General features: G+C 40.4%; 1 protein-coding gene across 1 annotated transcript in view; it reads right to left on the reverse strand.

Annotated features, from left to right (window-relative positions):
- Nucleotides 1-260: 260 nt before the first annotated feature.
- The window catches only part of TAFA1 (TAFA chemokine like family member 1), a 550,290-nt gene continuing 533,665 nt past the window's right edge, over nucleotides 261-16,885 (reverse strand). The window contains exons 4-5 of the mRNA XM_036267195.1: nucleotides 7,683-7,807; nucleotides 261-1,373 (exon numbers count right to left, since the gene is read on the reverse strand). Of these exons, the coding sequence (XP_036123088.1) occupies nucleotides 1,356-1,373; nucleotides 7,683-7,807 (143 nt within the window). The 3' untranslated portion in view covers nucleotides 261-1,355. The remainder of the gene's footprint in view (nucleotides 1,374-7,682; nucleotides 7,808-16,885) is intronic.

Below are 16,885 nucleotides of genomic sequence, written 5' to 3' on the forward strand. Positions count from 1 at the left end.
CCCATGTGTATCATCCAAGTGCTAACTATGAAAGCCCCCAAATCGCATTCACTTTTCATCTTGCTGACTGAGGACACTGCAGCGTAACAACGGGTTTCTGGTTGTCCCGATATTAGGTTGGAAAGCGTAGCTGTTATAGCAACAAAGATTTCATGGATAAAATTCTGATTGACTATAAGTCTCCAAGTGGGGTGTTCTCTGGATCTGGCTGAAATGGATTCAGGAAAATCAAATGGCAAATAAAGAGGAAAAGTAGGTTCAGAGAGAAGTTATTTACCAATTTATAGGGCTGGTCAACATTTGGTCACATAGATTATTCTGAAGCCCAGTTGCGTTAATGGTCTTCCTATCTCACCAGAAGGGATCTGAATACTCTTAGAAAAAGCAAATCAAATGTAGAAAAAGGAGCCATGTAAAGACTTGTTGCTGTAACACTATGTACTTAGTGATACCAGACTTCGGACTTGATCGGGGGCATTTCTGCAGTCTAGGACAGCTACACAAGCCTCACGACATTGTATTTACAGGACTTATTAATGCAGGGGTTCATATTCTACCACAACTCCACCAGAGTCTTAAGAGCATGGTGGAGCAGCTCCCTCCAGAATCCTATCTTTCTTATCTGTGTAAAAGCTAGTATTCTAAAAATGTTTTCCTGGGAGAGGTTCAAACGGTTATTATCTATCAAGTGAACAGGAAGTATGGTTAGTGAGCCAAGCTCGCATGCCGACATTGCACAGGGCAGGAAGCAACGAAGCAGGACACTTGCTTCCTTGGGCATCTGGGTGAAACGGAAGGAAGCTCGATTCCGTGTCGCGCTGCCCCAGGCTCCAGGAGTCCACCCGTGGCTGGCCTTCCAGTGTGAGTGCCCTGCCAAGCTCTTAGATGGGCACGCCTTCCTTGCCAATAGAAAAAGAAATGACAACAAAAAGCAACACAACTAAACATCCAAAATTCAAAGTGATAACACCAGCCGCCTCAAACTGTGGTACTGTTCATTTCCTGAAGAGAATATATAATATTTCAAAATATTATATATACATATATTTCAAATGGTACAAAGTAACTATAGATCCAAATTAGAAGATAGTTGCTTGTTCTTCATAATCTCCAAAATTTTCACTGAGAAAATCTTTTGTTTTCTAAAACCCACTTTTCTTGGTGTTGGCCAAAACTCCGGTCTTCCCACTATAGGATACTTCATGACACACAGTAAAAGCACTGTGATTATCTGGTAACAAGTCAAAGCGCAAATAAGAACTCCATTTGGCTTTTAATGTGCTAGATGTTTGAAATTCTGAAAATGTACTTTCCGCCGAGTTGATTTTCCTTTATTACTACAACAAATGCTTCTGTTAGGTTCTTGGGTGAATCTGAAACCAAAGAAAAAAAGACATTTCAGGGAGAAAGGAACAAAATGAAGGTACAAAGAAAGGTGATCAGGCAGAAAATTGAGAACATCTTGAATTTTTAGAATGTTGCTTCTTTCAAGTGATCTGAAGTAAAAAATGCTAACATCTAGTATCACATGATCTCACTTATATGTGGACTCCAATGAATAAAATAAACTACGAACAAAATAGATTGAGAGACATGGAAGTAGGGAACAAAGACAAATCTCAGAGAGAAGGGGGTAGGAGGAGATAAACTGCAGAACTTATATGCACATACACAACCAATGCACCCAGGCAACAGTGTGGTGAAGGCAGGGTTGGGGGACAGGAGCAGGGAGGACGGGGGTCAATGGAGAAAAAAAGGACGGACATCTGTAATACTTTCAACAATAAAGATTAAAAAAATGTTAATGTCCAGAGCAGTAGTTCTCAAATTGTGATCAAAGCACATTGACAGACCACCACGTTTTTTAACCAGTTTATTAAGCTGGTTTTGCCACAGCTAAGGAGACAGATCTGGGAGCCAGGTGTAACTGGCTTCACGGGCAGGAGACAGACCTGTGCAGCTGCCCAGAGCCCGGTGCTGCAAAGGACCAGCACTTGGTTTAATGACCTCCTGCTGCCATCTTGAAATTAGTAGTAATTTTTGAAAAAGTAAATTTTGAAAAAGGGACCCCATGTTTTCATTTTGGACTGGACTCTACACATTATACAGTCAGTCCTGTGTCTGATGAGAATTTGAACTGAGTAGGTCGTTCCAGGTCCTTGTCATGTTGGCCTGTTGTAAGGTAAAGTCATTGCCAAGATTTCGGACACAAGGCATTTTCCCTCATCATCTCTAATTCTTTATAGTCTTAGAATTTGAGTGTCTGAGAGCAGGGAGTGTATTTGGGAGTATACTTGACACTCCAGGGTCAGGTAGGAACAGTAATAAAAGTCTTCAATAGGAAATTGTTGGAGCAGGAGTAGAATGTATAAGGAATCTTCACACATTTATTTATTTTTATTTATTTATTTATTTTTATCCTCACCCGAGGATATTTTTCCACTTTTTGTACAGATAGAGTGGGAGGGAGAGAGAGGAAGGGAGAGAGAGAGAGAGAGAGAAACATCGACGTGAAGGGACACATCGAGTGGCTGCCACCCGCACGACCAGCCAGGGCCGGGGACAAACTGCAACCGAGGTACGTGCCCTTAGCGGGAACCGAACCCGGGTCTCTCCGGACCGCAGGCCGACGCTCTAACCGCTGAGCCAAACCGGCCAGGGCCACACATTTATTTTTTATTCTCTTCGTAGAAATAACAGATCCTTCCAAGCCTTGGTTTCCTACATTCCAGTGACATTTATTACCTTCTGTTTTCACTGTCTTCTTTTTCGCCAAAGGAGGGAGACGGTGAGATGCACAAAAATTCCCTTTCTTTTGTTTCTATGAACCCACCAGCCTCCCCCCACCTCTCAACCTTGGGCCCTGTCCTGCACAAAAGACCAGGGCTCTGTCATGTCACACCCTCATGACCCTTATACACTAACTTTAGATAGTGGAGGCTTCAATATATGTATTCAGTAGAGAGATGAATGAGTTCACTTGGATCCAGGGGCAACTGTGATATTGTGTGAGGATAAGTGGGTTCATTCTTCCTTTCTGCAATCTCCCAACATACCCCCCTTCTCTCTCTTTCCTCTCTCCTGTCTCTCTTTCATTGCCTCCCCCTAAGTTTAAAGACCTTTCATACAAAATGAAATGGAGATCAGGATTGTAAAGGTTCTCAGAGCACTTCAGACCTGGTGGACCTCTGAGTGAAGAACCTGAACTATGCCAAAGCTACCGCTTCACCTTCTCAGTAGTATAAAAACCACCATGGAGCCATGCCGATCAGTCACCATTAGGAGGGTGGGCTGGATTTGTGTTGGGCTGATGACATAAAACAGGCATTTGACCAAATGGTAATTGTGGTGAGGTGTGCAAACTGAGTTCCGTTCGTTCACTCGCCCTTTTATGGAGAAAGTTTGATTCAACATTGTGCACTAACTGAGTTTTCTCATCGTTTGAAAGACATTAACATACTGGGTTGTAGGAAGCCCGAAGGTGTATGATACTTCCCCAGGTATTCTACCAGCTTATGTTCTGCTGTTTTAATCTGCTTATTTTTCTTTCCAAGTGACTTTGCTTTTCTCCTCATTTCATTTCCTTCCTCTTCCTATCCTCAAACAGCCAATGTTCACATTATACCTGTGAATTATGGCAGCATTTCAAACAACTGATTTCCTCTATGGAGAGGTCTGTCTTTCTAAATTAAGCCATTGTTCCTGCACACACAGTGTATAGATTTGTTCCTGAATGCATGAGCTATTGCCTTTCCAATGTGCAAATTTATATTTTTGATATATGAGTTTAAAGAAAAGAAATAAACCAGTAGGTATCTAAAACCATAGAAAAAAATCTCTAGTTAATATTTAAATTGGGTAGTCTTGCTGTAAACTACTAACAAAGCAGTATTTTTGTCTTATTAATCCTCATCTGGGGATAATTTTCCCATTGATTTTTAGAGAGAGTGGATGGGAGGGAGGGAGGAAGGGGGGAGAAAGAGAGGGGAGAGAAACATTGATGTAAGAGAGACACATCAATCAGAGTTGCCTATTGCACGTGCTCTGACTCAGCCAAGACCAAACCTGTAACCCAGGTATGCACCCCTGACCGGGAATTGAACCTGAGGTCCTTCGGTCCAATGCTCCAGCCACTGAGCCACATCAGCCAGGGCGCAATTTTATTTTATTTATTTAATATATATAGTTTCATTGATTTCAGAGAGAGGAAGGAAGAGGGAGAGAGAGATAGAAACATCGATGAGAGAGAAACGTTGATTGGCTGCCTCCTGCATACCCCTTATAGTGGATTGAGCTCACAACCTGGGCATGTGCCCTGACCAGGAATTGAACCCATGACCTCCTGGTGCATGGGATGATGCTCAACCAACTGAGTCACACTGGCAGGGTGTAGGTGCAATTTTAATAAAACAATTGAAGCAAAGATCAAACAGGGACAGGGTTAAAATTTAGCCATGAGACTTCACCCAGACATATCAAGTGTCTCTTCAGGAGGTGTCTGTCACTAGCTTTATGCTGCAGGAGACTGTCTATAGGTGACATTCATTCAGGAAGCTTCCTTTTTCCTTAAGATTTATTTTTCCAAATCTCCTGACAGGAAAGCCTTGGTCTAATTCTAGCTATCTTCCTTCTGGGTTATATTACTAACCAGATCCAGGTTCCTCAAGGTTTTCCTTTAGATAATGGACTGTTACCCTGGCCACTTCTCAAGCTGGGGTGTCTGGGCGTTTAAATGAAACAATTAATTTCTACTCTCTACCATTTAAAAAGAAGAAACATTATAAAAATATAAATTAAATTACATTCTGAAGCACCTTCTATCTACCTTTCAAAGACCTCTGAGAATTTTTGCCTAGGGTGTTTATGTGAGAAGTAACCCCTCTAACAGGAAAACTTTGGGGAAAACCTACATAGGGAAAACAATGATGTACCAGGAAACTTTCTTGCAAATGTCTTTACACTGGAGTTACTTTTTAAAATAACATATAAAGGAAACTCTCAGTTGTCATTAATAATCTGGGTATGTCTCTTCCTTTTTCCCCCTAAGAGCACTCTCTTTGAATCAATCCTACACATAGAACAAAAATGATGATTGTTCTTTATTTTCACCTTCATGTTGATAAGAACTTGAAGAAATTTTTTATCCTAAAGATCACCTCTTGGTTAAAAACAGAAAAATAAAAATGTGATTCAAATTAAAGTACATCTGTGAATTGAACTCTTTCAAAAGATAGATTGCTAGAGTCATTATTTGAAGTCTGTAGATATATCATTCTCTAATGGGGAAAAATACATAGGGCATACTAGAAAAATTGACATAAAACCTGTTCTCAGAGCATATGATCTAAAGACTGTTGTTGGCACATCATTTATACAGAATGGAAAGCCCCCGTATGCACCATCTGGATTTAATTGGTGCCTTTGTGTTTAAAAGTGTTTATTTCATGGTGAATTTCTTGGTAAGGAAGGGGGAGACATTTTAAATCAGTAGGAATGTCTGCGTCCTCTCAAGGTTTTAAAAGAACAGCTTTTTCCAGTGTGTTATTTTCTTTGTCTCAAGACAGACCTGAGGATTCTTGGTCGACTGATGTGCGGCTCACAGGCTGCAGAACAGCGTCTCATTTCCTTGCGTGACATGGATTCTTGTCAGAACAGCTGCATCTCTGCTTTCAAGCCCACGGCAAGGGCGGCTACTTCTCTCCTACACTCTGGCTTGCATTGAGCCCACCTGGGGGTTAGCGGACACAGTGTGCGCCAGCCTCTATTACCAGGATCAGATTCTGCACTGCGCTTCTGTGATGCTGGAAAATGTCTAGGGTGTATGTAGAACATGCCTGGTGCTTTTAAAATAGACTCTACAGAGGCTGAATACGAGAGAGTCATTTAGGTCCCAGAAAGGAGGCATTAACACTTTCTGTGTTTTGTTTGTGTTCTAGCTTCCAAAGAGTCTGCTACTTGGTACTCTTGGAATTTTACATATTTAAATCCTGAAATGACTTGCATTATTGCTTTTACTGGGTTACAAGTCTGGAGACATGCTGAGGCAGGGCTTACCTTCAGGACAGATTGATCAGTTGTCATTTGGAATAGGGAATAGAGATATAGCAGAAAATAAAAGGTGGGCAAAAGTAGGTTTATAATTGTAATGGAAATAAATAATACAATAATTAATAAATAATAATACAAGAATAAACTGTGTTTTGTGTACTCACAACATAAACCTACTTTTGCCCACTTGTGTATAGCAACATGTTTAAAATAATGGTGATTGTGTTCCAGTCATAATTCTGGAATTTCACTGGCCATAATTCATAGTAGCTTAAAACTAACTTGTAAGGGCATCTTCAAATCATTTTGTAAAACCATTATCAGGCAAAATGTAACCAAAGGAAAACCTGAAAACCTCAGTCTGCCAGGTAATTAAAATGGTTTCCGCAGATAATTTGCATGAAGCATGTTTATTTCTGTAGGTGTTTTTTGGGTAGGTGTTTTATTGAAATGAAATACAATTATTAAAGTTGAGCTTTTGGGGTGCTCAAAACTGTATGTTAATAAGCTAGGAGGTTTAGAAATCTCTCCTGGCTGCAAACCAGGGAGGGTGGCCATTGACTAGTTAATGTGATCAATACAGGCAACTAAATTTGGCTCTCAAAGCATCTCCACCTATTTTACACATGAAAAATGAAGTATTTAGTGTGGTATTACATAGCATTGCTTTCGTTTCCTGCATCACAAAGCTGCAAGAACCAATCTTACTTTTTGAAAGATAATGCTGTGAAGAAAGATCAGGTCAAGACTCATAATATGGGAACTGGAACCAGAGATGCTTCTTAAAATTTGAGTCACCCTTTTGTAAGATTACAAGGTCAAGATATTGAGATTTATAATTGGTTGAGCTTCCTTTAAAAAAATATCCAATACATTAAAACATATACACACCTAATAGGGCTGATAGTCACATAGCACAGATATATATGACCATACTAATCATTCACATAGTAACATAACATCATACTAGTAAACAGATGTTGTCTTAAGTGTCTTGAGCACCCCATCCTACCCTGACCCTCTTTAGGACTCCCAGACTTTCTTATGGTCAAATATATGGAAGGTCAATGATCAGCCTCGCTGGGCCCTTTCATCCTGGTCCAGCAACATGACACCAATTCTGACGGGTTTTGTCGCTTCACAATATAGGTTGTTATATAGTGTATTTTGAAAACAACTTCTGATTTAACCAGAGAAATCAAGGGATAATTATTCACAACACAAAAACCTTTTATTTCCCTATAAAATCATCAAAGGATTTTTTTAAAGAACATGTACTTAAATGCAGACCTTTTCAACAAACCATGTGGACAAATTAGACATCTTCATTTTATTATCGATTCTGAGCACCATAGATGTTGAATGAATTACCTAAATAATTGCCTTTAATGCAACCTAGCTGTATTTATGAGCCAGTAGCAGAAACACTGAACTGCTCATATAGAAATGTTAAGTTCAATCTCTAGCTCCTTGCTGATGGATGGACACTGATCAGAATGGTTAGGAATGGTTTCTGTTGGGGAAAAGTCTTTTTTCTTTCCTGTTCTAAGCTTCTCTGGGTGATGTTTGTACAACACAAAGGAGAACAGTACAGTTAGTAACATGCACAAGACATTTGAAATAAGCGCACTTACTCTTGTGGTCTTAATTTTATTGCCTGTCGCGCACATCCATCCGGAATTGTCAGGGAGTGTCTTACATTCTTCTCCCTCAAGACAAGGCTCCATCTCACACCACCATTTCCCAATCACTATGGAGGCTGTTCAAAACAGGAAACAAGCGTTTGCAATTCATTCAAGCAGCCTGGGCACCGCCGTGTTCCCTCTGCAGGTGTGAAAGCCCCTTGAAGCAGCAAGGTCTTCTTCAACCTCCATGACTGGCTAAGAATCCTCTGCTTAGGAGAATAGAATTTTAATGTATGCCTTACAATGCAAATACAATTATGTTGTCTGGTTTCATTAAAATCCCCCTGTATGATGAAATCATGTGGGCTGGGAAAACTTACTTTTTGGAAGAATTTTTATTCTGTTATTTTATTGTAAATCAAATTGTGTACTGTTTCTTCCCAGTGAAGGAGACAAATCGCTAAATGCTGTTCAGAATGACTGACTGTTCTATTTAGAAAGGCCCGTTACCTACCCAGCATGAGGGTTTGTTCCCTGGCCCAGGGCCTCTGAGAATCTTAAAGTGCTGCCAAAAGAAAAAACAAATTGACTGAAAGTACAAAAGAAAACCTGCAAAAAAAAAAAAAAAAAGTAGTCGTAGATGAAAATATTTGTTTACAGTAAAAAATATATTTGATACAGGCTGTGGTTTCCTCTGAACGTGTTTGACATGATGTGGGTGACACTTTCCAAAGCTGAGTCCCTGACCAAGCAGCTGGACATTCCAGGGTGACATCCGGATTGACCACAGTGGGAGCTGGCGATGCATTTAGGGGACACATTGCCGGCACATTGCTTTTGACAATAAGCTTTAATAAAACCAGTGACTAGATTCATGCAGTACGAATCATGAAGCTCCACATTATTCTTTATGCCCTGTGTGCAAAATGATTTCTGAGCCGGCATCCGTCAATGCTCCTCAAGGCATTGGTTTTTCACAAATGCGCCTCAGCTTTCTATTCAAAATCTTTAGAATGTCTGCCAGGGTTTTTGCTGTGACACTGTCTGATTGGCTGGTTTTGCACTGGACTGAGGTCTAGTCCTTTACATCATCACCATTCAATTCCTTGCATCGAAAGGTGATTCTGAATCATTCTTCTCTTCTCCCAGCCAGAAACCAAGGGCCCCTGTTAACATCGTAGAGCGTCACTAAGGACACGGAAGGGAGAAGAGCCTGCAGTGATGCAGAAGCGCCTTGAAATCCTCTGCACACGTTTCCTTCATCGTGGATTATGTTGTGGATTCAGCAGCAGAGTGGTCGCACATCCAGCTCCCTACCCACCTCCAGGTTCTCCTCCTGCCTTTTTCTCACTTCATTCTTCCCTCCAGAATCCGGCCTTCCTCGCTCTTCCAGTGAAAACGACGACGCAGGATTATACGTGTCTACTCTATCGTATGGCGAGTTAAGGCTTTTCCAAGGGTAATTTTGCTTATATTTGGTTTGTGCTTTGTGTGTGGATCACACCAAACCAGGTGAAATGCAGCTCCATTAGATGTGGCAAGTACAGGGAGTCAGACCTTCTCAACAGTTGTATCCACGTGCAAGTCAATGTGACAAATAGTAACAGAAACAAATCTCCCACAGGGTAGAAACTGTGGGGAGAGTTCTGAATGTTTTCCTTTTTAACAGTGGGGTTCTGCATCAGGACGGGTAGAGCCAATTCTGGTCATGGGCGAAAGAATGCTTGTTTATGTGAATGAATAGGTGACAATATTAAATAAGAGAAGCATAGGTTTTGGCCACAAGAAAAGCATCTGTAGCAATGAAAGGAAACAACACTGAACCGCAAAGCTCCGGTTTACTGGCGCCTGCAACCTGAAGCTCCCTTCGCTGCGACGTCACAAACAAGCCTGTCCCAGTCGCCACGCTGTCCCCTTAAAGCCATATAATGTTTCACTGTTACTGCCGTCTCCCCACCATCGAGAATGGAAACCCTCTGATGTGAGCTACGTGGGAAACCACCTTTCCCAGCATCTTCGGCGGAGCCTGCGTCACCCTGTCTGCAGAGGCTGCGGAACGAGGGCAGCCGCGGGCCCTGCCTGCAGAGGACCTGTCCCTTCTCCCTTTCCGCCCAAGCTAACAGCACAGTTCCTCTTTCTCTGAGTATGAATGTCTTCTCCATGATAATGTAGACAGTCGGAAAAAGAATATATATCTCAAAACCTACGTTTCCCCTTCCAGACTGTGAAGATCCACTGGCTCCCAGGGGAAAGTAGGGGTTTTCTAAGAACAGAAAGGTCTGCAGCCCTGCGGGATCTCAGAGTCCCGGTGTGCTCCCAGAGTGCCCGTGTGCTCCCAGAGTCCCCGTGTGCTCCCTCCGCAGAGTTGGGGCCCGGCCCTGCCGCTGGCGCATCGGAATCCTGTGCGCTGTCGCTTTTCTCAGAATGCCATCGGTCGGCTTTGTTCCAGATTTGTGCCACATGGTCATCTTACACATCTCTTCACGCTCCGGGTCACACTGTGGTCTTCAATCCTAGTTATTGTCATAAACTCATATATCCTGCAGTATCTTTTTAAAAATTCACAGAGAGGCTTTAAAAATTGCCTCCTCTTCTCCCAAACTGGAAGCTACCTAAAACCTTCAGCTTAATAAAAGGAGCTAATATTAATGTTCTTTAACTATTTTTGTAGGACTTTTCTTATGAATATAGTTATAATAAGAAAACAAATATTAAAAAGTCTTAGATGTTTTGAATTACAATGATCAGTGCAATAATAAAAACGATAACTGACTTTTTTGTATGCCTTTTATACGTTTCTGTGTTACACACTTTTAAAGTATATTAGTCTTCATAGCAACCCCATAACGTGGGAATTATTATGAACCCATTTTATAGATGAAAAAACTGAAACCCAAGTTTCCTAGCATACACAGGTAAGAAGTGCAGGGATTAACTCTAGAATCCAGACGTGCTTGACCACAAACCCACGTTTCATCATTATAACGCTGACTCATTCTAGCGCACAGAACTGTAACAGACCATTTATTTACTGCCGAGTGAATGAATGAATGCTCTCTGCTATGTCACTATAGAAAATAAATTTCATGTCAGCACACTTGCAGAAAAATAAACACATTTGGTTTGTTGTAATATTAAGTTAAAAAATAATTTGGGAAAGAAGGCAGTTTATATTATACCCAATTCTTCCTAGTCTGAGCTACACATGGCTTGATGTCATTAGTTACAGCATTTTAATAAAATTCTCACTAGTGAATACGTTTTGGAGCCACGAGAAACCTGAGGCAGATCGTACTTCTGTGAGAACTGTCCTAGAAGAACGGGGCAGGAAGCACCAGCTGGAAAGCCCACTCTCTTATCTGTGCCGATTGCAAAAGAGGGTCTTACAGGTCCCTTTCAAACCTGCGGTTCTGGGATTCACTCGACAACTGCACCATATTCAGGAAAATACCTGATCTTCAACTTTTTTATTTTTATTTATTTATTTTTTTTGTTTTCTTTACTGATTTTTAGAGAGAGGAAGGGAGCGGGAGAGAGAGATAGAAACACTGATGAGAGAGAACATCGATTGCCTCCTGCACGCCCCCCACTGGGGATCGGGCCCACAACCTGCGCATGTGCCCTGACCAGGAATGGAACCAGCGACCTCTTGGTGCATGGGTTGATGCTCAGCCACTGAGCCACACCGGTAGGGCTGATCTTCAACTTTCTAAGAATGTTCATCTTTCCTTGAGAGAGTCTCAAAAATCACTAAAGCCACTTTAATCATGAATCTTGATTTCACCCTTATACCAGGTCACACTGTAGAGATTAAAAAAGAGGCTGTAAAAAGAGAATCAATCTGTCTTTTAGGGATAAATCTTTAAAAAGGCACAATCCTTTCTATTTTATTGTTGGTCACTTAGAGGCATTTTCTGGTGGGAACAGAACAAGGTGCTAATAAGCAACAGGCTTAATAGACAGCAAATACACCCTCTATTGTCTAAGAAGTGAAGTCCCTTTCCACAGTTTCAGTAGAGACTGTTTGAGTCGCCTTGCAGTGCTTTCTGTACTCAAAGCACAACCCAATTTGTGGAGACTGTGAAATAATGAACATAATACCGCCCTGCCTCAGAGCCTACACGGCCCGCTCGGGGTCTCAGCCCGGGCGTCTCCCCCCCGCGCTGTGGGCGTCGAGGCAGGAGTTATGGGAAGGAGGCATAAAGGAGCCAAGGGCTCATCCAGCACCAAGTCCTGTTCATGCCAGAAGGAGCAGGCTCACAGTGCAGAGGAGGAAGAGGAAACCTTAATAAGGTTGTGGGAGTTCTTGAAAGCAAGGAGCTTGGGCTTTTGATTTTGTTTTTAATTTATTTTTTATTTTTAAAGGAATGTTAAGTCACCATTCATATTTGGTGAGCAAAGGGAAGATCTGATTACAGGCGTGGTTGGGAAAGAACTTGGCAGCAATGTGCACGATGGGGGAAGAAAGAAGCAGCTGCTGAAATGTCAGTCAGCACCTCAGCATTCAAACTGAGAAGGGTCTTGATTTTGACACCTACTGCCTACTCTCAAGGTGTGAAGAAGGCACAGCTGCAACTAAGGAAACGTTATGGCCGTAACTCAGTTTATCATCTGTAACGCTGACTGCATCGGATTCCATCATTAACTCATGTGCCTGCCTACTCTCCAGGCAGTGAACCTCTTGAGGGCAGGGATCACTCTGCATTCATCTTTGAATGGCATAGAACATCTCAAGATGGTTTGCAATTTATACATGAATAAAAAATGAAACAAAAAGAGAAAGAAAAAAATGATGCCTAGGTCAAATGATGGTGAGGATTACATGAAAAAAAAAATGCATTTGAAGAGCTAGCAGTGTGTCTGGCATCAGTAAATACACAATAAATATTAGCTATTCTCCTCAGCTGCAGCATCGTCACCAACATCATCATCAGTATCATCGTCATCACATCATTTTTATTACACTAGAGAATAAAATCAGTCCAAAACAGAAAAGGCAAGTCTTCAAAGTTAGAGTAAATCACTGTTCTTTGATCTTATGCCAAACTCTCAGCTTACTTCTATAACTTATAAAAGTTTGAGCATAAATTAAATGGCTAAACATATCATTTCATTCATGTTCCCAGAAATAGGTTATAAGTATATAAATCAAGACACATTTTAGGCTCATTTTCCTGCAACCTGTCATATGATTTAAAGCAATGACTGGAACTCTGTTAGCGAACTGGGGCAGCTCTCTAGCCTCCCCTTTGCACAGGTTGTTGGGTCAGGTGTTGCAATGCTTTTTCAAAAGACCTGCAGGGGCGCCCTGTGTGTTACTATGTTCATCAAAGCAAACAGAAAATTAAAGACATTGAGTATGACTGCCTGCAGTCATTTCAAACTCCCTCTTTCCTGTGAGCCCACACTTAAGTATAGGAGTTAGTGCAGAGACATGGGTGATGATTAAGACTAAGCTCTTGGGTATGTGATAGAAGAACCTGGGCTTGGATCTTAACCTCACTTTCTGGTGGTATATCCCTCAGTTTTCGTATCAGGTTCCAGAGTTATAAATGGAATTAAAAATCACAACCAGTTATAAGTGAATTTTAGATGAGATAAAGTACTTAGCATTGTACCTAATAAGCTTTATACTTAACACGTGGCAATTATTCCTGTTATTTTTCCATGTATTCTCTATCCAACTATGTATGCACCCATCTAATTACTATTTTAGAGAGCTAATCTCTTATCTTTAATGGAAGCTTATACTAATTCTGGGATGTATATATTAATTTCTTTTACTGATTAGACTGCATGTGTTTATGTGATTTACAATATATTTTTCTTTTTTATTGAGTTTATTGGGGTGACATTGGTTAATAAAATTATATAGGTTTCAGGTATACAATGCTACAATACATCTGCATATTGTATTGTGTGTTCACCACACCAAGTTAAGTCTCCTTCTATCACCATTTATTTCCCCTTTACCTACAATATATTTGAAAGTCCTAACTGCTGATGATGGGATTATTGGCACTGCTCTCCTATACAATTCTATTCAGTGCTTCCAAACTGAGGCAATTCAATGCTGGTGAGGGTGCCGGTGAGGGTGTGGATTGTGAACTGGCAGTCTTTAAAACCAGAAGATAAGTATGACACAATTTTGAATAGCAGCTTTTCTGAAAGGTATTTAAAGACAAAAGTTATCTTCTATTCATTCAAAAGTTATTGTCTAACTGCTGTGCTGGGCATGAAATAGACACAGTCTCTGAAGTGGCATACAGTCTTATGGGAGATACACACTAAATGTAATGAAGCAATGATACATGCTGACAAATTGTGATGTGTCAAAAAACACAATGTGCAATCAGGAAACTGTAAGTGGGTATGATTCAGGTTGTCAGGGAGATGGTGGTAAGAGAAGCTCTCATTGATAAAGGAATTTAGCAATTAATCAATTAAATTATTTACACTAAAGCATATGTATGTATATGTGTATACATGCATGTATGTGTGTTTGTGTATATATATATATGTGTGTGTGTGTATACCCCCCATATATATATATATGGGAAATATATATATATATACATATATATAAAGATTAAAAGATTAACTTCACAGGAATTTGAGTTAATACACAACATAAAAGAAATATTTTATTTGTCATGAGTTGTTCCCACCTGTCTTATCAGAAGGCAGGGGTACAGCTCCTTCTTTGACAAAAGCTACCTGCTCTGCTGAGAGAGAATTTCTAGAGACTTTTTGCCAATTCAGGGAAGTGTTCTTAATTCCCACCAATAATAATCTTCTTCTACAGCTGGACCCCAGAAATGGAGCCTGTGGCTTATTCTGCTTATCCACAGTTTTGCTTTCCATAATTTCAGTTACTTGTGGTCAAATGTGGTTGAAAATACATTAACAGTATTTATTGAAAAAAAAAAATCCACATATAAGTGGGCCTGCTCAGTGGGCCTAATTTATAAGTTAAACTTTATTGTAGGGATGCATGTACAGGAAAAAACCTACTATATATAGAGAGATTGATACTATGAGTGGTTTCAGGAACTCCCAGGGTTGGACTGTATGTCTTGAGGATAAGGGGAGATGTACATGATGACTCTATCATCCCATTCACTCATAAGTCAAACACTGGATTTTTGTCTTGCTCTCACAAAATTGATAATTTTATTTTAGAATTAAATTCCACATATTTTTCTTGCATTTATATAGGTAGATAATTGTAATATTTGGTAAAAAAACAAACAAAGAACTATGCTTATTAAATAAATCTCCATTCCCTGTATTTACATTTTTTTTTATACTCACCCGAGGACATTTTTTTATTTTTTGTTCAGACAGAGTGGAAGGAAAGAGAGGAAGAGAGAGAGAGAAAGAAACATTGACATGAAAGGTACACATCGAGTGGCTGCCACCCACAAGAACTAACCAGGGCTGAGGACAAACAGTAACCAAGGTACATGCCCTTAGCAGGAACTGAACCCGGGTCTCTCTGGACCACAGGCCAATGCTCTAACCGCTGAGCAAAACCGGCCAGGGCTATATTTACATATTTAACATTCTGTGTTTAAAATATTTAAGTGTGACCCTGAAATTTATAGTAGATGGTAATTTTGCTGAGAGACAAACATTTTTTTAACTCATCTTTATTGTTGAATGTATTACAGATGTTCCCCCCTTTTTTTCCCTGTTGACCTCCTCCTCCTCAATCCTGCCTCTCTCCTGCCTTCCCCACACTATCGTCAGTGTCCATCCGTTATGCATATATGCATAGAAGTTCTTAGGTTTATCTCACCCAGCCCTCCCTTCTCTGTTCCCTTTGAGATTCATCAGTCTACCAACCAATTTGTACTTCTTAATTCCCTCATCTTCTTCACCCATCCTCCCAGCCCCCACCCATCTGTCAAGCAACAAAAAGTTCTCTGTATCTATGAGTCTGTTTCTGTTCTGCTTCCTCATTTTGTTTGTAGATTCAATAGTTGATAGATATGTATTAATTGCCATTTTATTGTTCACATTTTTGTTCTTCTTCTCCTTCAAGAAGACCCTTCAACATTCCATATAATACTGGTTTGGTGCTGATGAACTCCTTTAGCTTTTTCTTATCTAGGAAACTCTTGATATGTCCATTGATTGTAAATGATAACTTTGCAGGGTAGAGTAATCTTGGTTGTAGGTCATTGCTTTTCATCACCTTGAATATCTCTTGCCACTCCTTTCTGGCCTGCAAAATTTCTTTTGATAAATCAGCTGACAGTCTTATAGGAACTCCTTTGTAGGTAATGAACTTCTTTTCTCTTGTTGCTTTTAAGATTCTCTCTTTATATTTAATTTTTGGCATTTTGATGATGATGTGTCTTAGTGTGGACCTCTTTGGGTTCATCTTGTTTGGGACTCTCTGTGCTTCCTGGACTTGTATGTCTGTTTCCTTCACCAAGTTAGAGAAGTTTTCTGTCATTATTTTTTTCTAATAAATTTTTAATTTCTTGTTCTCTCTCTTCTCCTTCTGGTACCCCTATGATGCAAATGTTAACACGCTTGCAATTGTCCCAGAGGCTCCTTACACTGTCTTCATTTTTTTTCTCTCTTTTTTTCTTTTTGATGTTCTGATTGAGTGTTTTTTGCTTCCTTATATTCCAATTCAATAGTTTGCTCCTTGGCTGTAAATTAGTTTTTATTTCAGTTAGTGCATCTTTTGTTTCTGACTGGTCCTTTTTGATGTTGTTGATGTTCTCACTAAGTTCCCTGGAGGTCTCCTTAAGTACCTTGAAGGTCTCACTAAGTTTCTTAAATGTCTCACCAAGTTCCTTGAGCAACCTTATAACCTGTGTTTTGAACTCTGCATCTGATTGATTGCTTATCTCCATTTTGTTTAATTCTTTTCCTGGAGTTTTGTTCTTTTATTTCATTTGGGACTTGTTTCTTTGTGTCCTCATTTTGGCTGCTTCCCTGTGATTGTTTCTATGTATTAGGTAGAGTTGCTATGTCTCCTAGGCTTTGCAGGGTGGCCTATTGTTGTAGGGGTCCTGTAGGATACATGGGACAGCCTCCCTGATCACCCCAGCTGGACCCTCAAGGTGTAGCCCTAGTGTGGACTGTACACCCTTCTGTTGTAATTGAGTCTTGATTGCTGTTGGCATGTCAGTGGGAGGGATTTACTCAGGCTGATCAGCTGCAAAGACTGGCTGTGCTCACTGACCACTGGC

The sequence above is a fragment of the Molossus molossus genome, unplaced genomic scaffold, assembly GCF_014108415.1.
Source record: "Molossus molossus isolate mMolMol1 unplaced genomic scaffold, mMolMol1.p scaffold_m16_p_18, whole genome shotgun sequence".
Classification (NCBI taxonomy): domain Eukaryota; kingdom Metazoa; phylum Chordata; class Mammalia; order Chiroptera; family Molossidae; genus Molossus; species Molossus molossus.